Source organism: Vulpes vulpes, chromosome 9 (genome assembly GCF_048418805.1).
Source record: "Vulpes vulpes isolate BD-2025 chromosome 9, VulVul3, whole genome shotgun sequence".
Lineage (NCBI taxonomy): Eukaryota > Metazoa > Chordata > Mammalia > Carnivora > Canidae > Vulpes > Vulpes vulpes.
The window spans coordinates 61,714,269-61,738,043 of NC_132788.1; the positions used below are offsets into that span (position 1 = coordinate 61,714,269).

At 47.0% G+C, this 23,775-nt stretch overlaps 2 protein-coding genes across 13 annotated transcripts in view; both read right to left on the bottom strand.

Moving 5' to 3' along the window:
- Positions 1–1,017: 1,017 nt before the first annotated feature.
- Positions 1,018–19,023, bottom strand: CPNE9 (copine family member 9). Of its 2 annotated transcripts, none has more exons than XM_072722198.1 (20): positions 18,352–19,023; positions 17,777–17,817; positions 17,616–17,662; positions 17,412–17,515; positions 16,868–16,904; positions 16,292–16,368; positions 12,592–12,655; positions 12,375–12,478; positions 11,824–11,928; positions 11,018–11,059; positions 10,629–10,704; positions 10,472–10,525; positions 10,012–10,073; positions 9,243–9,289; positions 8,209–8,390; positions 7,828–7,955; positions 4,142–4,244; positions 3,500–3,557; positions 3,028–3,101; positions 1,018–1,420 (listed from the first exon to the last, which is right to left on the bottom strand). In XM_072722198.1, the coding sequence occupies exons 1-20, from the start codon at positions 18,660–18,662 to the stop codon at positions 1,235–1,237; spliced, it is 1,902 nt and encodes a 633-aa protein (XP_072578299.1). In that variant the 5' UTR covers positions 18,663–19,023; the 3' UTR covers positions 1,018–1,234. The 2 variants fall into 2 exon arrangements, with proteins under 2 accessions (XP_072578299.1, XP_072578300.1); XM_072722199.1 differs by having other exon boundaries at positions 16,647–16,904; positions 18,352–18,931.
- A 780-nt stretch (positions 19,024–19,803) lies between these two features.
- The window catches only part of MTMR14 (myotubularin related protein 14), a 98,891-nt gene continuing 94,919 nt past the window's right edge, over positions 19,804–23,775 (bottom strand). For 5 of the 11 annotated variants that reach the window (XM_072722191.1, XM_072722195.1, XM_026016995.2 and 2 more), the window contains 2 exons: positions 23,279–23,434; positions 19,804–20,401 (listed from right to left, as the gene is read on the bottom strand). In XM_072722191.1, the coding sequence (XP_072578292.1) occupies positions 20,218–20,401; positions 23,279–23,434 (340 nt within the window). In that variant the 3' untranslated portion in view covers positions 19,804–20,217. The remainder of the gene's footprint in view (positions 20,402–23,278; positions 23,435–23,775) is intronic. The other 6 variants (XM_072722197.1, XM_072722193.1, XM_026016997.2 and 3 more) reach the window with 2 other exon arrangements.

Genomic DNA, 23,775 nt, shown 5'->3' on the forward strand with positions numbered 1-23,775 from the left:
TGGCTATTTTTACTATCCTCATTAAAAGATTCAGAATAAATGGATCAGAGCAGAGTGAGACAGAGTCATTGTAAAGCTGACCCCTTTTGAGGTCAGGAACCCCTTTAAAAACTTGGCAAAAGGGGGATCCCTGAGTGGCTCAGCGGTTTAGCGCCTGCCTTCGGCCCAGGGCATGATCCTGGAGTCCCAGGATTGAGTCCCAGGATCGAGTCCCAGGATCGAGTCCCAGGATCGAGTCCCACCTGGGGCTCCCTGCATGGAGCCTGCTTCTCCCTCTGCCTCTGCCTCTGCCTGTGCCTCTCTCTCTCTCTCTCTCTCTCTCTTTCTCTCATGAATAAATAAATAAAATCTTAAAAAAAAAAAAAGAACGGCAAAAGCTATGGGCCTCTCCTCAGAAAAAACATGCACACACTCAAAGTTTTACTTATCATTTCTTCTTCTTCTTCTTCTTCTTCTTCTTCTTCTTCTTCTTTCTTCTTTCTTCTTTCTTCTTTCTTCTTCTTCTTCATATGAAGCTTTTTTTGGGCGCACCTGGGTGGCTTAGTGATTGAGTGTCTGCCTTTGGCTCAGGTCATGATCCTGGGGTCCTGGGATCAAGTCCCACATTAGGGTCCCAGCCTGCTTCTCCCTCTGCCTATGTCTCTGGCTTTCTCTGTGTGTCTCTTATGAATGAATAAAGTTTTTATATATATAAAAAGAAACTTTCTGTTTAATTTTTTTTTTTTTTAATTTGAGAGACAGAGGGGGAGAAGCAGACTCCCTGCAGAGCTTGGAGCCTGATACAGGGCTTGATCCCAGGACCTTGAGATGACCTGAGCCAAAGACAGAGGCTTAACTGAGCCCCTCAAGGTGCCCTTCAGTTATCATTTTTAAAGTGTTTGAAGAATGTGTGAAGAAGTGATTAGATGGATGGATGAAAGGATGAACCTTATCTGAAGCTGTTTTTGCTTATTTCTCTTGGTGTAGCCCCAGGCCCTTGGGTCCCTCAGTCTCTTTTCCCAAGAACCATGAGACAAGTGGAATAAAGATCAGCTTTATTACTGGCATGAAGGCAGGGAGGTGGTGACAGTGCCAGGCCCTTCTGTGGGTGAGGAGACAGAGGGCTTGATCAGCCCACACTGATCCTCCAAGCTGGACTCTCAGTGAGGTCCGGGGCTCCAGGTGCCTCTGGCTTTCAGCAGAAGCAGTGGGTGGGCAGGCAGGCAGACTGCTAGTTACTGAATGGGTAGGCTTCTCAGGGCTGTTCTGGAGCTGGGGTTGGGCTGGAGTTGGCAGTAGGTGGGGGGCGAGGTTGGATATCCCTGGTGCGCATATAGGACAGCAGCTGCTCTGGGATCTCAGCCAGCACGTCCTTGGCTAGTCGGGCCATACTCAGCACCTGGTTTCCCGACCGGTCGACATAGTCTCGGAATGGGACGAACTGAGACAGGCACAATGAGATAATGGCCAGGGAAGAGAGGAATGGGAAGGGGAGCAGTAAGGAGGTTGCCTCTTTGACCCTTAACATCTCTTTCCGAACACCACACTATCTTTTTCCTCTGATCTTGGACGGCTTTCCATTATTTACTTTCTCCCCTTCCCCCTTTTCACCTTCAGTCTACTTCAGTTTGGCTTCACGCAGTACTGACACTGCTCTTGGCAATGTAATGGCCCTATATTCCCAAATCAGTCCAGTGGGCAATAATTGTCAGTCCTCATCTTGCTTGACTTTTCTTTAGCTTTTCATTACATTTTACCATAATCTTCCTAGACACATCCCACTCTTGACATACAACACTCTTCTGTATTTTCTCGTTCCTTTCTGGGTGCTCCTTCCCTTCACCCCCATTCCTCTGGGTCTACCTGATTTCTAAACCTGATCACTTCTCTCTCTCTCAGTTCTCTTCCTGTGTTGATTTCATACACTTCCATGACTTTAAAAATTGTAGTCTGATGACTTCCAAATTTATACAGCCATCCCTGGCCTCTTTTTTTAAAGGTCCAGAGCCACATTTTAGTTGCCCATATCATATCACTTGTCTTAGATACCTCAAACCCAGTGTGTTCACAACTGAATTCTGGCCCTGACTGCCAAATTGTTCCTCCTCCAGGTTTCCCCTTCCCAATAAATGGGACTGTCACCAACCAGTTGCTTAAGCTAGCAAACAGAGTCATCCATGAAGCTCTCCTCAGCCCCCATCACCATTTAATCAAAGCATCAACTCTTGTAAAAAATTTTTAAAATAATCTTTTGAACCTGCTTCTTCTCCATCCCCATTGCTTCTATTCCTGTCCAGATTCCTGTCATCTCTCCTCTACTGCTTCAAAGTCTTCCTCACTGACAGGTCTGTCTACTTGCCTTATCTCTCACCCTGTTGCAGTCAACTCTCCATGCAGCAGAGGTCCTCTTAAAGTGAAAGTCTGACCACCTCAGCCCCCTATATAAAATCCTTCAAGAGCTTTCCAGCTCTTTAGAACAAAACTCCAAATCTTCATCATAATCAGCAAGGCTTTGTCTCCCTCTTCTTCACATTTACTGGGATCCTGCCACCCTGGCCTCTTGCCTTTTCCATGTTTGAGCTAATACTTCTGAGCCTCAGGGCCTTTGCACATGCTACTCCTCTACCTGCAATACTTAGGTAGAGCAACCTTCCTTTAGGTTTTGGCTCAAAGGCCATTTCCTTATAAGAAGCCTTCCCTCACTACCCTACTAAGTCAGATCCCTGTTACAGGCTCTTAAAGTGACTTTTGCTGTTCCTTTGGAGCACTTATCACAATGTAGAGTTGTTTAGCTGTGTGATTATTATTGGTTGCCTCTACTAGAGGGCGGGGCTTTGGGGAATCTCCTATTCTATGGATACATTAGGGCTGCGGCAACCTGCCTGATCCTCAAAAAGAATTTGTTCAATGAATGCAGGACTGCTGAAAGAGTAACAGGGAGAAAAGTAGGTGATTAAAAAGACAGTAAGGGAGAGTGGCTGCCAACTTAGCCTGTCCTTCCCACTGTGCCTTTTGGCTCCATGACTTCCTCTCCCTGGTTAGGTCTACCTGAACGATGTCCCGCTCTGCATAGCGTCCCCTAGAGGACACGCGCACGTCATCACCATCCAGTTCTTCCATTGCTGCAGAGAAGACACTCCTCAGCTGATTGCCCTCTCCCACACCAACCCATGCTACCCCCCTCATTGTTAGCTCCGCTTCGGAGTCATCATGAAAATATTTTTTTCATGAAAAATTTTAATGGTTGTATTCAAGTCCTAACAAATTTTAGGCACTGCTACGGTGTTGTTATTATGTCTTCCCATGCATTCCATCCTCCCAGGAACCCCAAGAGGGAAATACTCATATCAACAGCCTTGGTTATAATAAGGAAATAGGTTCAGAGAAGGGCTGGGACTTGGCCAAGGCCTAATATAGTCATCCATCTTATCTTTTATGTGAGGCAGGCCCAGGTGCCCAGATCCTCCCCTATTTTCTCCAGTTCTTGGTCTCATTTACAGATACCCCCAATCCTACTCACCTTCAAACATGGCTGGTCCCACACCAACAATAATGATAGACATGGGCAGTGAGGAGGCCTGTGAGGGAAAGAGGTTGAATGGTAGGGGTGAGCAGTCATAACAATGGAGGTAACTGTTGGGGACAATTCTCTGTGCATGTATCATGTTTCTGTACATCTTGCAAGCAGAGGCACTGATTCTCTTTGTTCCAGAATATCTTTTCAAGGATGTCTGCATATCAAATAGCCTTGAAAGATAGAGTATCTTCCTTTGGAGCAAAGGTCAGGTTTGCTTAATAAAGTATCTCACACTGGAATAAAGGGCGGGCATGCTTATTGCCCATTATAAAAGATTCAGATATCCTAAGCTCAGAGTTTCTGATCTACAATACATCCCACTATGGATTCAGGTATCATTTGACCCTCTTCACATCATCTTTTGGAAACTGGGACTTAGAATCAGAGAAAATGCTGATAATCAAGCTACTAAGAATTGCTGAGAATAACAAAGTCCTTTGTCTCCAATCCAGGAGTCTTGTGTCTTCTGCCAGCATCCATGAGACTGGTAGGCTAATTTGTTAGCTTGCAAGTAGGGTAAAATCTCAAGCCCTTCACAGTTGTTAATAGTGCCCCTCCATGCCAAGACCACCTCTTTAGACTCACACTGACAATGGCCTCCTTGGTCTGTGTCATGTCAGAGATGACCCCATCAGTGATGATGAGCAGAACATAGTACTGGGAACCATCAGAGATCTTGGCTGCCGCCCTGGTTAAGAGTCCAAGATCAGAATTCAGCTGAAAGCTCAGAGAAGTCAAGGGAACACCCTACCCCTAAAGCTTCCATAGTCAGTTTATAAGCAGTGGGCAGGGATTCAGGTTTCTGAAGCTCATGCTTCTTTCCCAAACCTGGATGCCTGCCCCTGCCTGACATCCTCCAGTAACATTTATGGAGAACTTATTATGGTAGGTACTGTGTTATAGTAGGCACTAGAAGTACACAATGAGAAAAAAACAAATTCATCCCAGCCCTCTCGAGGAAAGACAACCCCCAAATCAGAGAAATAGGTATAATTACTCTTTTGATGAGTACTGTGATGGAAAGGGACACTGGTATGACAGTGTCTAGTAGAGGATCCTGACATGGTCCAGCAGGTCAATACAGCCTTCTTTAAGGAAACAATGTTTGAGGTTGAAGGAGAAGCTAAACCAAGGGGAGGATCATTCCGGGCAAAGGGAGCAGCACAAACAAGGGCCCTGTGATGGGACTGGAGGAAGCCCAATGTGTCTGGAGCCCAGAAAATGAGGGAAGAAAAGTGGACCATGGGGCTGAGATGGGGCAGGGGCCAGATCACACAGGGCTCTGATAGCCCCTGGAAAGATTTTGTTTTTTATGCATGAGCAAGACCAAAAGCTAAAGGCCTCCTTTCCTCTGTGTTCCTTTTCCTCTCTGCTGGCCATCTCCCATTGCCTATGCTGCTGAGTCCTTAGCCAGTCTAATAGCTACTCCTTTTCCTTCTCTCACCATCAATCTTTGAATCCAAGATTTTTCCATCTGAAAAGGACTTCAGAAGTCATTGAGTCCAGTCCCCTTATTTTACATATAAGGAAAATGTGACCTTCAGAGAACACAAAGGTCATGGTACACCCTGGTCTCCTGACTCCCAGTCTTAGGCCCTTAGTGGGTTGGAAAGGACAGAACTGCACTATCCAATAAGGCAGCCCCTGGCCACATGTGCCCATTGAAATTTAAATTAATTAAGGTAAGTAGAAGTAAATGTTTGGTTCCTTGTTCACCTGAGCTACTTTTCAAGTGCTCAGTAAGAGAACCCAGCTAAGCCTAAAGCCTGAGCTCTTGATTCCTTCACTCTCCATTCCTGGCCTGTTCTTTGGATACTCCTCCATACACATTGTACATTCTGGCCATAATATACTGTTACTGTTTCCTGAGCTTGCCCCTTTATGGTTCTGTACTTTTCACATGCTTTTCCTTCTGCCAGGCCTACTCTGCATCTCTTTCTCTGATAAAGTCCAACTTGCCCTGCAGTCCTCTCCAAAAGTTAGGCTGCCTTGGGCCTCTCAGACTAAGTTATACCCTCCTCTCCTCTCCTTCTGCCTTCTAGGATACTGCCCTCCAGGATTGGCTGTCAGCCCTTCCACATGGGTTTTCACACCCATGAGGGTACCAACATGTGTGTCTGCGGAGTCCCAAGGTCACAGGATACCTGGAGCATCCATTCTACTGTATGATCTGGTGGATAAAGCTAGATGACTCTAAGTATATTTAAAACACCTTTTCCCCCTCCAAAGTAAAGCAAACATGGACACAACGTGAGGAGAATGTAAAATTTGCATGAATTTTTAAGATAAATATGGTGCCTTCAAAGACATTTTCAGCCTGGTTGCTTTCAGCTGTGCCCCTAAGATTTCCCTGGGGGAAGCAATTGCTTGCCTTTGCCAACAGGCAACTTGCTGGAAAAGTCTGGGAAGCTCTGGCCTACGGAAAGTAATGATTTATTTATATTTCTGTCTCCTGCACCAGGGCGGGAGCTCCCAAGGGCAGAGACTAGATCTGATTCATCTGTGAGTCTCCAGTGCCCCAGCAGAGAACTGAGCATACAGCAGATGCCCTTTGAATAGTAATAATGATAATAATAGTAACAGTAATAGCTGACACTTATAGCAGTTATGATGTAGCAGGCACTAGGTGCTTGACATATATTAACTTAGTTAGCCCTCACAACAACCCTATGATATTGCTATTATTATTTTCATTTTACAATTGAGGAAACAGGCATAGAGAGGTTCAGGGTCTTGCTCAAAGTCACACAACTAGGGAGTGGTAGAGCGGGTGTATCAACTTAGCCAGTCTGGCTCCACAGCCCACATTCATACTGCATTGCCTCTTTATTGAATGCTTATTCAATGAATGATTGAGTGAACTAAGATAATAGTAAGAAATCTGTTTAATAACAACAAAAATATGCTCAGTCTCCAGTATTAAGTGAAAAAATCAGTAGTGAACCCCTACATGTAATTTTTTTTTTTTTTTTTTTTTTTTTTTTTTTTTTTTTTTTTTTTAGTAATCTCTACACTCAATGTGAGGCTTGAGCTCACGACCCTGAGGCCAAGAGTCTCATGCTCTTCTGACTGAGCCAGCCAGGTGCTCCTGCAATGTAATTTGACTACAATTATGGATTCATAAGGAAAAAACTGTCAAGAACTGTATATACATCCATATTTCCATGGGCAGTATCCTGAGTGATTTCTTATTTCATTTATCCATCCTTGAAATTTTCTACAGCAATGTTGGGTTACTTTCATAATTGAAAGAAACTATTATCTTCATTATGAATTACATAAACCATCGTTATTAGGGAAAAGGGAAATCTATAGGCATATTAATCTCCCTGAAATCTTTCCATTTATATTCTTTTTAAAAATTTTATCTTTTTTACTTTCAAGCTTTCTGAGGTACTTTGTTTTAGCTAGGTCTTTTCAGCATATTATAGGGTTTACTTATTGTTTTATTCAATCAGAGAATCTTTTTCTTTTAATAGATGAACTTATCCAATTTATGCTTGATGATATACGTTTCATTTTAGTTCTGTCATTTTATTCTATTTGCATTTTAGAAAGTGGTTTGATACGTGATCTTGTTTTTTTTATTCTGAAAATTTGGAGGTTTGTTTTTTTTTAAGTTTTTACTTATTTATTCATTTAAGTAATCTCTACACCCAACGTGAGGCTTGAACTCACAACCCTGAGATCAAGAATCTCACACTCTTCTGACTGAGCCATCCAGGCACCCCTGGAGTTACTCTTCTATTTTTGGAAGTTACTTTCTTGTTTTTTAATCTACCATTTATTGACCACTTACTATGGGCCAGACACTGTGCTAATTATTCTTACTTTGTTATCTAATTTTAACCTCCCAGTAACCCTATAAAGAAATGCTATTGTTATCCATTATTATACTTATTTATAGGGATAGAATGAGGATTTAGAGAGGCTAACTTGCTTAAGGTTGGTCACATGGTTAGTGAGTGGTGGATCCAGGTCTGATGCAAAAGCTTGTGCCTTAACCATTGTGCTATAGGACTATGTCTCTTTTCCCCAAACTTGAGACCTGAATTGTTGTTCCCAGAGAGTGGGGTTGGGGTAGTTCGTTGACACCCTCTTTACCTCAGAATAAGGCATTTATCTCTTTATAGCAGAGCTTGGCCAACACTGAAAATTTTACCCTTTCCCTAAAGCCCAGGTTCACTCAAGAGTGGTCTTGACTATCCTTGGGAAATCAGTCCCCTGTCTCTGTTCCCTCATTTCCCCTGGCCCCCACCCAGTTCCCTTACCTGGCCACCTGGTTGATGACAGGAGCAAAGTAGGTGGGCCCATAGAGCTGCACTGTGCGCAGGCTCTGAAAGTAGCTCTCCAACACACCATCAATGCCTGCACAGTTGGGATCCTCATCGTTGTTGTTCTGTCAGGGAGGAGGCCTTGCTGGGCTGAGCCAGGCAGGATATACCCAGGAATGCTCTGATCCCAGCTTATTCCTTTTTTGCATTTCTCTCTCTCATGTTCCCCTCCAAACTCCAGCCCTGCTCCCCTCTCTGCTCTGCTACCCTCTCATTGTTTCCTGATTCTCTGCAGGTACTTGACTCTGAGGAGAAATTCACCAACTTGAGTGGGCCAGATGCCAGGGCATGGATTGTAGGCTCTGGCCTATACTATACCAGGGGGAACTGGTGGGAGATCCGTCCCTCTGGAGGCAGTTTGGCCCCAAAGCCATAGGCTGGGAAGAGCTTGTCACTGTCATAGTCCTGGATGATTTCTCCCACTGCCTTGAGGGCCATGGCATAGGCGCTGAGTTGGTAGGGGCTCATGTAGTGCAGGGAGGTGGGCTGCAGAGGATTCCCTGTAGGGACACAAGACCCCCAGCCTCATGGTCACCTTGATCATTTATCTATTCACCTGTCCAGCCTTGTATACCTCCAACCACTTATCCATTCACCAATTCTTTACCCACATACTCCCTCATTATTTTGCCCAATCATCTATATGTTTAATTATCCCTCTACCCATCCACCAACCCCTGTATCTATCCATCAATTTATAGACTTATCCACACATCCATTTTTCCCATCCACTGGACATAAATCCATCTTTCAGTCTACTCATCCATTTCTATCCATCTGTCTCTTCATTCTCTTATCCAGTATCCACCCAACTACCACCCATCCATCATTCCTATTCATTTCCATTCATCCTGTCTTCATATAGACTTCATCCACCTATCCACTCATTTAATTATCCTATCTACTTACCTGTTATTTTTCAGTTTAAACATATGTCTATGTGTCCACCTAGTCATTCATCTACCTGTCCAACCTATTGTACTCACTAACCCATATACCACTTGGTTTGTTCATCTATTTACCCACCCAGTCAATACTCACTCACTTACCTCTTCATCTCTCTTTGTACCCCTATTATTTCCCATCCATTCGTTTACTCATCCACTTATTGAGGTATCTCTCCTTTCAACGTTTTTTTGATTCATTTACCCACCTATTTTCTTGTACCCTCTGACTCCCGTTATGTCCAATAAACTCTCCCCAAAACTGTCCCAGTACCAGCCTGGCTGGACTTTGCCTCAAGCCTGAGATTACTGAGTAGGTAAACCTTTATCCCCAGGTCAGAATCCAGGCCAATCCCTACTGCATTATTTAAAATTCCTCCATATCCCATTCCCCCATCCATGCCTCACCATTAGAAGCTGTGAAGTCAATGGCTACTGTGAAGTTCAGCTGTGTCCTGTTAGGGAAGTAGATGGATTGAGAAGTGAGAGACCAATATTTATTATACCAGGATTTCTCAAACACTGGTATAGAAATGAATCACGTAGTGATAGTATTAAAATGCAGATTCTGATCTGGATGGTCTGGGTAGAGCCTGAAAGTCTACATTTCTAACAAACTCTCAGATGATGCAGATGTTGGTGGTCCATGGAGAACACTCTGGGTAGCAGAATTAAATGCCTACTGTGTGACAAATGTATGTAATTTATGTCATTTAACTTAATTATTGCTATAGCCCTGAAGTAGTAATTAACATCTCCATTTCTCATAGGAGAAAAGTGAGCTTCAGAGAAGCAAAGTACTTTACCTAGAGGTCTGCCCACCACTACTGAACCAAGTGGAATGTCCCCTTTGTCTGCATGGGTTTTCCCTCTCTCTTGGCCTCTCCCTCTTGCCTGGCCATGATTTTTATCTGGACTCCAGTTACTGGATCCATCTTTGAAGACCATTGGTCTGGCATCTTCCCATAGGAGGACTGGAAGCTAGGGATGAAAGGCAGCTCCATGAAGAGAACTAAGATGGGCAACACTATGCATTTTACAGAGCACTTTAAAGTTTGCCAAGTGTTTAAAAGTTTATCTCCATGGACCCTAATCATTCATAAATAAGAAAACTGAGGCTTAGAATGGAAGTAATTCAATGCTGGGCTTTTATCCCAGAACCTGGCTTGTGACTCACCCTCCCTTGATGTAATCAACAAAAGTGAATTCAGAGTCCACAGAGAAGGAGAGCAGCGTCACCTGTGGGACAGAGAGGCAGCCCTGCTACTTTGGAAAGGACAGTTGGGTGGCAGAGCAGGGAGGCACATGATTCCACCCCATATTCCCAACCCTGTCTAATTTCTGAAAGGGCAAAACAGAGGAAGCTGTCAGAAACAGATCTCAATTTCCAAAAGTGTATTGAATTGGAAAATACAACTTAAGTTAAAAAAAAATTGTCAAAGCAGCAAAGATCAAACAATTTTCCTCAGGTGAGAAAACAAAAGAGACTTAAATGGAGCTACTTTGTGCCCAACATTACTATATCTGAGTAATCTGTGCCCACAAGCCTTCCTGTACTCCCTACATTTGTCATATTATGTCACTGGGAATAGAAACAGAAGAATCTAAGGAGGGCCAAAGCTCCAGGGAGCACTCACAGTTCCCGAGTTGACATATTTCTTCTTCTTACATTTCTTCCGAGGGTTAAGTACCTAAGAAGATAACAGTGATGGTGGGAAACAGAGGATGGGAGCTACAGACTGAGCACATTGGGATGGAGGGCCTGGGCAACCTGAACAGGGCTGGAGTTCTCACCTCATACACTGTGAACTGGTTCTGGGCCTTGCTCAGCTCCCGGTAGCTGGTGGTGAACTCACCGATGAAGTCATGGCTGCAGCGAGGCCAGGGGTGAGTGAGCAGCAGCTACTGTTGGGTCGAGCCAGCCCTGAAACTAGTCTTTTGTTCCCACTATCCCCTGCCTCTACTTGGGCTGCAGGGCACTGGGGTTGGGCCCAGAAGAGAGGCTGAGAGGGAAAAAGGGAAGATGCAACCAAGAGGATCAGTTGTACTCAAGGTCCTGGCATCTGTTATCACCCTTCCTGACTCCTAAGGCCACTTTGGGTTCCTAGTGAATGTGCTGTGCATCATAGGAAGCTGTTTGGATTAACTACAAGAGAAGACAGCACTATGTGGGGCAATTCTACCTTCCATCCCGGTCCCAGTCGTACACATCAATCTTCACTGTCCTGAAATGCAGGAGATAAACATAGGCTAGTGTGTATGATAAATCCTAGAAACACCCTCACCTACTTAACAATACACAAATCATCCTCCCATACACCCATCTGTTTTTCCTTCAGTCTTCCTCCCAACACCCCATCCATCCTATTTATTCATTCATCAGTCCATGCACATACCCAACTGTCTACTGCCACTTCTGTTATTTCTTCTATTGCTGTTTACACCACTATTACTATTCTTTACTATTTGTTGAGTCTAACTATATTCTAGGCATTGTTACCAGCACTTTCATAGTTTGACTCCTTTGATTTAACAACCATCCTATAAAGTAAGTACTATTATTCTTTTTTTTTTAATAAGGAAACTGAGGTACAAAAAAACCCAGTAACTTGACAAGGACCATAACTAGTAAGTGATTGAGCTGATATCCATTTATCTTTTACCCATTCATTCATATCTGCTTCTACCCACCCCCCAGTCCTCTTATATACCCGTCCATCAGCATATCCATCCATCTGCCCTCTATCCATGTATCTGTTTATTCATTTGTTCATTTACCCTTTCATCTACCCTTCCACCTATACATCCTCCTGTCCATCTATGTGGCCATCCATTTGCTTCCCCATCTACCTATCTCCATGCCCCAAACTCTGCCTCCCCAAGCAGGATCCTCCAAAACTATTGTGACACTTTTGCCATCATTCTGTGGCCCAGAGATCCCATTCTTATACCCTTGTTCCCTTACTCCCTAGCTTACACCGAAACAGACCTGTCATAGTCTCCATTGCACAGTGCCCGCACAGGGATGCTGAAGGGTTGCCACACAGGATTCAGTGTATTTTTCACAACTTCCGTCTTGTGGCATATGGTGAACCTGGAGAGGAGCAAGAGGACTGGAACCTGCCTTGGTGATAGGACTGAGCCCAGAGACAGAGCCTCATCCTCTTGGACATTCCTGGGATCTCCCTGCTTGTCTTTTTTTTTTCCTAAGATTTTTAAAATTTATTTATTCATGAGAGACACACAGAGAGAGGTGGAGACATAGGCAGAGGGAGAAGCAGGCTTTCTGTGGGGAGCCTGATGTGGGACTTGATCCCAGGACCCTGGGATCATGACCCAAGCAGAAGGCAGATGCTCAACCACTGAGCTACCCAGGTGCCCCTATCCACTCGTTAAGCACATATTGTGTGCTGCTTTGAGTGAGTTCAGAGCTCAGGTCTTGGTAGAGTCTAAGATGCCCCACATCCAGCCTAAGAGCCCTAATGGGCCATGGTCACAGCAGAGCAGGGGTGGGTGCCGCTGGAGAAGACTTAGACTCACGTGCCATCCTCATTGCTTCTATAGAACACAAGGAAGGGGTCTGACTTCCCAAAGAAATCCTTCTTGTCCAGCTTGTTTGCACACAGTTGCATGGTGGCAATGTCCTAGGGATGAAGTTTGGCTGTTGACATCCATATTGTTCATAGTGTCAAACAGTCCACTAAAGGAAGTTTGGGAGAGAAGGGAGCCTGTGGGTCCAGCATATGGCCTTACTGACCCGACAATTGCTAAGCTCCTCTGCAGTCAGCAATATGGTCCCACACTTCTTTCCTGGTACACCCCTGGAAGCAGAAAAAGCCTCTTTGTGAGGGGAGGGAGAGAAGGCAACGGAGATTGGGGTAGCTGATCTGGGATTAGGTGGGCCAGTGAATTAAATACACCATTTACTGGCAGTCCTCTAAATGTATCCTTTTTTGTCCTGGATGGTTCCTTGTGGGGAAGGGCCTGACTTTAATAGGGAAGGGGTCTGTAGTCTGAAAGGAAGGGGCTAATCTGGCTTAGGTGGATGTGTTATAATGGTAGCTTGGGAAAGACATAAGATTTAAAGTCCTGAATAAGTTATTTCTTCTTTTTTGGGTCCTAGTTTCCTCTACTATGAAATGGGAATCATGCCCACGTCTCGGGGCTGTGAAAAGACCTGAATGAGTGCATGGAAGGACAAGCAATTGGGAAGCTTTATTGATAAGAAGGTGGTTAAATTTCTCAAAGCAGACCTTGGTATCTACTATATGTCAGGCACTGTGCTAGGTATGAATTGGCCAGTTGGCACTCTCCAGTTCTGCTAGACTGCCCTCAGAGAGCTTCCAGAAGGAGGTGAGATGTCAAAGCCAATAGGCATGTTGAGTGTGATGTAGCAGGCCTGAATGTGGGAGAAGAATTTCTATCCAGACCCAGGGCAAAAGGCTGTTTTGTTAGATTAAAGATGCTGTACTTTCTGAAGAGTGAAATGAAATGTGAAGAGTGAAATAAAAAAGATGAGGGAAGCCTTATGACTCAAGCCCCTTCTGATTCAAGAAGGGACACTTTCATGTATTTGAAGGGTACATAGTAGGACACCCATCCTCAACGTGCCTTGCCTTGGGTCTCCAAGTGGTCAGGGACCTTGCTGATAGGGCCTGTGAACCCTGACCCCAAAGTGATCCCACGTGTGGCAGAGAGAATGCTAGGTCAGGAGTGTTCTGGGCTCAAATCCTGTCTCCAACTTACTATGTGATTTTTTTCCTATCGTTAACATGAATGTTGAACCATTTATTTGACTCCCTCAATTTTTAACTCTTTGTGCTTTAAAAAGAGTGTGAGGACTTTAGGGACACTTCACCTGCACATCTAGGACCAAGTCTCTGATCTTACTGCTTTCTCTCTTTTCTTTGCCTCCTTAATGTTTTCCCTCACCTCCTTACCCAGTGTGAATTCTAGTCAATGACTATAATAATCAGTCCCTCGCATCCTACCCCTTATCCATTGCCCTTATTTGGAAGAACCACAGCCCCAGTTAAATCCAATTCTCTGCCCAATCCATACTGCACCTGTGCAACTGAATATGGCCAGAGGAAAACACACAATCTTGTTAACTGGTCTCACTTTTTTTTTTTACATTTTTTTAATATTTATCTTAAGTCATCTCTAAACCCACTGTGGGGCTCAAACTTACAACCCTGAGATCAAGAGTCACATACATGCTCTACTGACTGAGCCAGGCAGGTGCCCCTACTTGGTCTCATTTTAAATGCATGACCATAAACCTCAAGAGGGTCTTTATCCATACTTCACTCTCCAGTTCTGCTAGATGGCAGTTTCAGTCCTCCTCTCTCCTCAAACTCAGAAAGCCTCCTCCCCCATCCTCACTCAGCCAATGACCTTGTTTCCTACTTCACTGACAAAACTGAAGCAACCAGAAGAGGATGTCCACAGACCTACCACCACACCTACCTTGCCTCCAGTATCTTCACCCACGCAACTGTTGCTATAAATGACTATCCGTGTGCCTATTTATCCCTCTACTGTGTGCTACATTCTACACCCTCTTGCCTGTACATGGACATTATTCCAGCAATTCTCTTTTTTTTATTATGTCAATTTTTCAGTTTCTACTGGGTCATTCCCCTTAACATACAAATGTGGTATAATTTTTCTCATGTTAAAAAATGCAAACCTATTCTGACCTCACTTTCTTCCCTAACCACCCCTCCTTTTCTCTTCTCTATGCAGCAAAACCCCATGAAAGATTTCTTGACTTTCATTCCTCTCTTCCATTCTCTTCTAAACCTCTCCAACCAGGCTGTCACCCCCACCTCTTTCTTCAGAACTTCAGATCTGCAGCAGCATATGACATGGCTGGTCACTCTCTCCTCAATACACAACCTTCACTTTGCCTCCAGGACAACACCCCTTCTGTTGGTCCTCCTCCTACTTCATTAATGCTCCTTCTCAGTCTCCTTTTCTAGTTCCAACTCATGGAGTCTCAGTGCTTGGTCTTTTCTTTCTCTGCTCATTCCCTGTGTGATTTCATCTAGTCTCTTGGTCTGAAAGAGCATCTACAACTCATGCATTGTATTACCTATTTGACATATCTGCTAGGATGTCTAATAAAAACTATCAAATTCGACAGGAGTCAGACTGAACTCCTGATTAAATCCCCCTGCAATGTACTCCTCACTCAATTTTTTTTTTAACCATCTCATGGCAACTCCCTCCTTCCAGGTGTTCAGGCCAAAAGGCTTGGTGTCATCCTTGATTCCTCTTTTCCTCTCATGTCTATATTCAACCTGCCAGGGGTCTGTTGGCTACACTTTCAAGTTATAACCAGATCTGACCACTACTCTCCTTCACTGCTATCACCTTGGATTACTGTAATAGCCTTTCAATGGGATCCCTGCTACTGTCTTCATCCACTCAAAGTTTATTCTCAATCCAGCAGCCATCATCATTATTTGAAAACATAGTCATATCATGTCACTTGTGTCTTCAGAGCCTTCCAGCGATTCCCAACTCAGAGTAAAAGCTAAAGTCCTTACAGTGGCTACAAGACACTAAACTGTTAACTCTTCAATCTCATCTCCTAATTCTTCCTCTTTGCTCACTTGGCTATAACCACACTGGCCTCTTTGCTGCTATTTGAACATATCAGACTTTTGTACTGGCAGCTTCTTCTGCCTAGAACATTCCACCTCCATATTTACATGGCTCACTTCCTTACTTCCTTCAGGTCATTGCTCTGAAGTTACCTCTCCATAAAGCCTACTCAATCACTCTGCTGAGTAATACAAGTCCCACCCACCCAGCATTTCCAATCCTCCTAATTCTGCTCTACTTTTCCTTTTTCCCATAGTACTTAATGTCTTCTAATATATAATTTACTTATTTATTATGCCTATTTTTACAGTTTCTCATCCCCCTCCTTTTATAGTATAAGCTCCCTGAGGGCAGAAACCTTTGTTATATTCATCATTACAACCCAAGCCCCTTGAACAGTGGCTGACATAGAGTACATGCCGTAGTATTTATGGAATGGATGAGTCCCTGGTGCCTAGCACAGGGTATGCTATACAAAATATGCTAATAAATATTTAGTGAGTGAATGTAATGGAAATTCCAGGGGTCTTGATTTAGTGAGGGGAAGCTTTCTGGAGGAAAAGCTTAGAAATGGACCTTAAGGATAGAATCAGACTTAGAAAAAGAGTGAGGTGAGAGAGAGAGAGAGAGAGAGAGAGAGAGAGGACAAGACAAGACATATCAGGCCTGAGGCTGACTTGAATGGAGCCCTAGATATTGGTCTTTCCTAGGAGGGTGATAGGAACCATTGAAGGCTCCTGAGTAGGAGGAGTCCCAGGCTTCACTGCTATTGGGTCAACAGTATCTTTGGGAGGAGAATTTGGAGGCACCCACCCTTCCCCAGCACCCCTTCTTGTTCAGCTCACGTGAGGGGTCGCTCTACACGGCTGCCCTGACCGCCAATCACCTCTCCCAGTGCCAGGAATGCTTGTCCCAGGAAATCCTGCACCAGGACATGGAGTCAGGAAGGCCAGGAGGGGCTGGGGATGCAGCATCCCAGCCCAGCCCTGGCGATACTGCTGCACCAACCACTGTGTTCCACGGTGGCTGAATGCTAGAAGCATCGCCCTGCCTGTGCTTTAAAGGAGGGGCAAGGGGTCCCCAGACCAATTCTGCTTCTTGGTCCTGCTGTCAGTTTAAGCTGCTCTCCACAATGCCATCCCACACCTCACCTTCCATTCCACACCCCACCATCCCAAAGCCAGCCCTGTTCAGCCTCACCTTCTGTGTGTCCCAGAGGGGGCCGAGAAGGAAGAGGAACAGTGAGTAAAAGACAAGGTTGGGAAACCAAGAGTCAGGAGCAGGAGAGAAGGGCTGGGAGGGTAGGTTTGGACCCAAGAAGGTAGAGTTGGGGTGGAGGGGTAGGAGGGTACTAAGGAAGGTTGGTTAACACTGAGCGCCTCCTGTGTGCCTGACCAGCCCGCGAGGGGACGCTCGCTCACCGGTTTGGAGATGTTGGTTTTGGAGTCAACGTTGTATCTGGGAAGAGAGTGGAATCAGCATAAGGTGGGGCTGGCAGGGACAGCCTGGAAAAGGTTTTGGGTTTTGAATCCTGGTTAAAATTGTAGGTAGAGGGAGGGGTAGACTTGGATCCAGATTCAGTTAGGATCTCCTTTAGGGCAGGAGTTAGGATTGCAGTCAGGGATGAGGCCAAGTCTGGGGCCTGTTGGGGATGGGGTCATGTCAGGGGCCAGGACCTAGATGGAGCCTGAGCTAAATTAGGGTGCAAAGCTTTGGGCCCTACTATGTCTGGGGAGTGAACTGGATTGGATCTCATCTAAGGGCAGGGCCAAGCTGGACTTGGGGATGGAGCTAAGACTAGAGTGGAGGCCTTTAGATTGGAACCAAACGGCCTGGTAGAGAAGCTAGGCTGGGAGGCGGGGCTGGGGAGGAGCCTGCCAGAATTTTGCTTGGATCCTGGTGTGTGTGTGTGGGGGGGGGGGGGGGGGGGGGGCGGTCCAACCCAGGATTCTGGGCGGGGCTCACACATCGAAGCGAAGGTTTTGCTTTTCCTCAAAGAAGTAGTCGAGGACGAATTTGCGCACAAAGTCTGGGTTCAGCGTGTTGTCGATCACCTCTGTCCTTCCGAACTGGATAGGGGGCAGAGAGTCAGAAAGGGCCTGCAAGGGGGCAGGTGATAATGGGGGAGGGGAGGGCAGCCCTTGGCTGGGAGAGGGCTCTCAGACTCACCTCTCGCCACTCCTGGCTGGCCCGGCTCTGCGTGTAAAGCACTACCACTGCAGGCGAGAGTGGAGGCAGGGAAGAAAGGATGTTGGGTTGGCCCGAACCCCTCCCCACCCCTCAGTCGCGTCAGGACCCTAGTTCCCCCTCCCATCCCTGGCGCCTCCTACTGGGGTCCGACTTGGAGAAGGTGTCGAGGTCCAGCAGGTTCCTAGAGAAAGCAACAGAGAGAGGGTGGGTCATTCTGGAGCCCAGTACCTCGACTCTGCCCTGAATTGGGCACCCAGGGTAGGCATGGGGCTCAAATCGTGTCTCCCTCCCCCATTACTACATCGAGTGGAGAGTTGTTGAGAGGGGAGGTGGGGGGGTGGTCCGCGTTATCAGCACCCTGGACAGCACCGGAAATATCAGCTCAAGAATTGTTATCTCTGCGTCCACAGTCTTCAAGGGCCCAGGAAAGAGGGTTAGCCCCAGAACTTTGTCCTCCTGGGGCCCAGATCCTACTGGATCCCCATGACCCATCCCTTGAACCTGCAGGCTGAGCTTTCTTTTGCGGGTGGAGCTGTTCAAAGAAACCCCCTCCCCGAACCCACCAGCGACTCCCCTAAGTCTGAATTTGAGATTTTCTGGCCCTGGATGCTTCTCCCCGCTCCCTCCCCCCGGGATCTAGCTCTTGTCCGCGCCAAGCCCCATTGCCGATTCGGGCAGGGGCAGTGCCTACGCCCTCCCCAGTGTGGCGGCTCACCGGCAGGACACGGTAATTTCAATCTTGGTGGCCGGGACGCTGCGTTCGGAGGCTCCGCTGAGAGACATGGCTGGTCGAGTGGCCGGAGCTGCGGGAGGCTGTGAGACGGGGGCCGCCCTGGCTAGGGGCGGCGGCAGCGGCAGCGGTGGGGCTGGTCCATGTGCCGCCGCGATAGCGGCGGCGGCGGCTGCACTCCCTCCAGCCCTGCTCGCACTCCCGCCGATGGAGCCTTGACTGTGGCCGCCGCCGGCAGCAGCGACTCCAGATGGTAACCTAGCCCCGCCCGGCCCTGCGGGTGGCCCCCGCCCCATTGGAGCAGCCTCGAGCCGGCTGGGAACCTAACCCCGACCCCAACTCCAGCCAGCGCATTTCATTCTGGCAACCCGCGTCCCCCCGCAAAAAGAACAAAAAAACAAAAAAACAAAAAAACAAAACCCCAAAAAACAACAAAAAAAAAAAACAACACACACACACAAAACCCTGAGAGCTGTCCGCGGTGCTGAAGGGTTTGGGGTGCCCGGTGGGTGTTGGGGACGTTTCCTCTTCCTGAGCTGCTCCCTGAACAAAATGCTTCTTCCCCTTCCCACTTCCGCTCTGCCTGGGTCTCCAAATAGGAAGAGTTCTACAATTATTATTAGCTGTGTGACCTTGGGCAAGTTACTCAACATCTCTGTGGTTCAGTCTCATCAGTGGAAGGCCAGAATAGCACCTACTTGGGGTGTTGTAAAATTTTGAGATAATCCACATAAATGAAGTAGCTCACGGGATTGTACACAGTAAGTACTTAAGCAACATTCACTGATATTATTTCCTTCCTCCAGGCAGTCATATTGATGACCTCTTTTGTGTTAAGGGCCAGAACTCAGTAAATGGTGACTGTGTGATAGCATTCTGAAAAGCCCTCTGCCCATGTCTTTGAACTCTGACTTCATGGTGTTAGAGATGCAGACATAGTGTGAGGATGCAATCTCCTCTATCTAGGTCACACTGCAGATGAGGGTGGTAGTCAGCCAGGTCCATTCTCTCCACGCCAATTACTGCCTTTAAAGTCCCAGAAGTCAATCCCTCCACCAAAGTCAGGGCTCCATAAGGCAGGGGCTGTGAGTCACCTGTACCAGGACTGAGCTGCCTGCAGAACTTGTTTAAAATGAAGAATACCCCCACCCACTGCCCATTCCTAGCTAAATGAAGATCTCAGCAACCCCAAGTCTAAATTTCAGGCAGCCCTGGGAATCTGTGTGGATAAATAGGTTCCTAGGTGACTAGGGCCCACTGACAGCCTGTGGCTGCATGTCCCTGTCTGAGACTGTCATGTTAAAAGACACAACCCAGTCTTCAGTTGTCTGCTTTATCTGACCCTTACCCCAACCCCTTCCAGCACAAGGAAGAACAGTAAGAACCTTCCAAATAACTCCACAAAGAGAGCAACCAAATGAGGATGCAAGAGAGCAGTTGTTCAAAAAGATTTTTATTTTGTGATCTGTGTCAAACTGTCTCATTCTCAGTGCAGGTGATCCCTCCTCTCCAGGAAACAAGAATGGGAAGAGGGGAGTCTTTCATGAGGTCTCAGCCCCCACAAGGCCCCAGGGAAACCCCACACAGTTCTGAGAATTGATGGGAATCCCAACAAAGACTAGGGTGGGTGAAAGGCGACGACAAGAGGGGTGGTGGTCACCAGTCAGGAAGCTGGGGGTTGGAGAACCCTGTCCTTAGCCCTGCTTAGCTTTGGGGCTGCCATGTGCATGATGGAGAAGGAGGGGTGAGAAGATTTCCCTCTTATCTTGAAGCACCCCTTGTCCAGGCATGGCTTTGATTCCGCTCAGGGCTCAGGTGAGAGGAGCAGGAAATTGTTGTGGGCTGGCTACTTCATAAGGTGCTGCTGCTGGTGCCCCGGAGTCCAACACCACGGACAAACTGCTCCAGTAGGCCTCCAATGGCACCAGAGGGACTGGGGGCTGCTGCTCTAAGCCCCACTGTGCTGCTGTATGCGGCCAAGAAAGTTGAGCGTACTTCCTGCAGCCGAGTCTCCCGCTCACTTAGGGCTGCAAGCCTATGAAGGGGGGGAAGGAAAGGAGGGAGAATTAATGTATTACCCTGGGGCAGGATCCAACATCCTTATCCTCACACCATACTACCTATTCTTCTGCCTTTGTTAGCACAGGCCAGCACATGTCCTGTGGCCATACTACCCCAGTGGTTCAGGCCCCAAACACTTGTCCTGTTCCCCTCAAGAACCACTCCTCTCAGCTCTCAGGTTACTGCTCCTACCTAGAAGCAGCACGTTTTAATGGTGCACTGGGGAAGGGGAAGGGGAGCAAGGGGGGAGGTTTGCACTGAGGCACAAATCTGAGACTTAAGGAGAGACCACAAGATGAGGCATCAAGCTTTGGCTGACCAAAGGCCTCAGCCTTCTTTAGGCCAGGACCTGGAGCATCCTGCAAGGAAGTTCTTGTCAATGTTCTAGAGAGGCCAGAGTCCTCAACTGGAAACCTCTGAGGCTCTAGCTACATCTTCACTTGCTGTGTTCCCTAAACAAGTAGCTAGCAGGATTCCTATTCTGATTCTATTGCTTTTTGTTCCCTGGCCTCTACAGACACTGATCACAGGTGGAAGACAGGAAGCCCCTCCTCTCTCCTTGGCCTGGAAATACAAGTCAAGAAGGGGAACAAGTGAAAAAAATGGCAGGGAGGAGAAGTGCATGAAAACTGAGGCTTATCAAAGAGCTATTTGAGGCTATTTGACACTTTGAAAGGTCTTTAATAGAAGAGGCCTAAGGTACCTGCCACATTCAACCTATGGACTAAAAGATATGCAGTCTAGGGGTGGGAGGGACATGGAATAAGAGGAAAGGTCAGGATTCATATGGTGTTCACCCTAACTGTTCCCTGGAGGGCTTTCTCCAGGGGTCACAGATCTATATGACACGAGCCCTCATGTTCCCATCTACCTGAAAAATCAAGACTAGCCCTGACCACTAACTTACACCAAAATTTCCCCCCAAGAGACCAATCTCTATATGATCCCTCCCAGGAATTTGTCAGAAGTAACAGCAATGTCTCCAATTCCCAAACCCAAATGACTGTACCCCAGGGCCTGGAGGGAACAGATGGAGACATGAGGATAAACGACAGTCCTGGGGTATGTATGGGGAGAACAGACATAGAGAATGTAGACTGGTGCGAGTGGTATGTATGAGTGGGTGACTAAGTGTGGGAGAGAGACAGAAGCGGCAGGTTCTAGGGTGAAGGAAAGTCAAGCAGCTTGGCAGCAGCTCTAGGAAAATAAAGCTGATGCTTGATTCCTGCAACACCGTGAACAAAGTCTTTCTTGGCATTTGGGGGAGACATGTGGCCCTAGATCTTCTTTATTCTCTAAACTAGGTTTCACAGAGGCTAGAGGCCGTGTGTTCTTTAGCTTTTCCTTATAGCATATAACCAGGAGAAATTCAGAGTGGTAGTTTGTATTCTCAGGGAATATCCAAAGGTCCAAACGTGTGCATTCTCACTGTCCCTTATTTCTGGGAGGCAAAAGAGGGAGAGATCAGCCTTTTTAGAGACAAAGAAAACTGGAGCCCAGAGAGGATATGTGATCCACTTAAGGATACACAGCAGGCAAGGGGTAGGCAGGCAGAGATACTCTAGTGCCATTCCCTCTGGACAGATGAGCTAGCAGGCTCAGAGAGGTCAGGGCTAACATCCTAAGATGTAGCTGGTAAGCAGAACAGCTAGGAGTTTGACTAAATTTCTCTGATAACAAAGCCCAAGCACCAAATCCACATACCGTATGACCTCAGCAGGAATCAATCCTGACCCCACACCTACAACTGCAATTTTGGAGGCCATGAGAACACACAGAACTTAGCCTTCTTCTGGCAACCACCCAGATCTTGAGGGTTGGCTAGGAGCTCAAGAGAGCTGCCCAAGGTATAAACTGTAGGACCTGGGGCTGGAGTTGCCTATTTCAGTGGTTAATGCCAATTAAGTGAGGGGGTGCTATCAAGCAGGGGCGAAGATGTCTGCTTCCTCCAGAGATGGCTCCTGGGCTTACGCCATCCTGGAACCCCAAGGTGCAGGCTCTGTCTGCCCTCAGCAGAGAATCCTTCTTAACAGCCTATGGCAACATGCCTCTGACCTGTCAGCCCTGGGGGGTATGAGCCAAATTCTGGTGGTGATGATGAATCCCCAGCACCTGAGGTTCATTCAACCCATCATGGGGAGGGGCAGGCACTGTTCTCCACAGGCCACTAGGAGCTCTACTGCTTGACATCCATGAAGCAGTAAAGCAGGCAGGGGGCAGGGGGCAGGGGGCTGCCACAGAGGCAGCCTCTCAAGCGGACACACTATTTAAGAGTTGGAAGCCCAGTAATGGAGCCTTGAAGTGAGAGGATTTTATAGGCTTTGGGATTTAGTATCCCCATCCAATTTTCTTTCCTGACCAGAGGCAAATGCAGCAGACAAAAGGGGAAAGAGGATGGCAAAGAACCCTTGGTTTTACTAGGAGCAGCACAGCCCTTGAATTAACCTAGCTCCAATCCAGCTCTGGTCTCCACCATACACCTACTTTCACTACCCCACTGTTCTGATTTCAAAGGATTCTCATGTCAGGCAGAGCCTCAGACAGAAATAGAACCTTCTATAGTTACAGTCCAGCCAGCTTTCCCTCAGGGTGTGCCCCAAGGCACCTGTGGACGAATTTTGGAGGCTCTGGAGAGTGAACACACAGTGCAACACACTTACTGAGCAGCCCATAAGGCCTCTTTCATACCTCAGGAGTCCAGGAACAGTGAGGTATATACTTAGCTGAGACACTGGGGAAGGGCAAGGATCCAGGGCCAGCTGCTGCCTCACTCCTAACCAACACTCTTGATTGCTCACCAGCTTCTGATATGGGCAGGGGAGCATCCTGTCTTCTCAAGCAAGACACTTACAGACAACTGTTAGGGAGCTCATCCGGGAAGCTGAAAGGGAGAGAGGAGTCTGTGTGCAGGACAGCCCGTTCCTGAATACTGCCACAGCCTGTTACCATCTGCCAGCTGCCAAAGTCTGTGGAGAGAGAGGATCCGGGCAGGGGATGGTCCACTGATCTGGGGCAGAGAGGAGAGAGAGGGAAGATGATGCACAGTCAGTCATATGCCTGACAGGGGAGGCCCTGGAGGGATGGGGGTGGGGCTATGATGGTCCTGGACCATAGCCACAAGGTTCTGTTGGTAGAGCTTCTGTAAACCACTTTCTTCAAAAGTACAAAATCAGCTGGATAGGTTGTGATTGAGAAAGAAGAGTATAGACCATAAGGCAGGCTCAGCTGTGAGGACAATGCTTTGTGCAAAGACTTACAGAAGCAAAAGAACAAGAGCAAAGCAGAATGAGAAGAGGTGAGCCAGCAACCAAAGCCTCAGGTCAGGGGATGCCTGCCCTGTGGCTGACA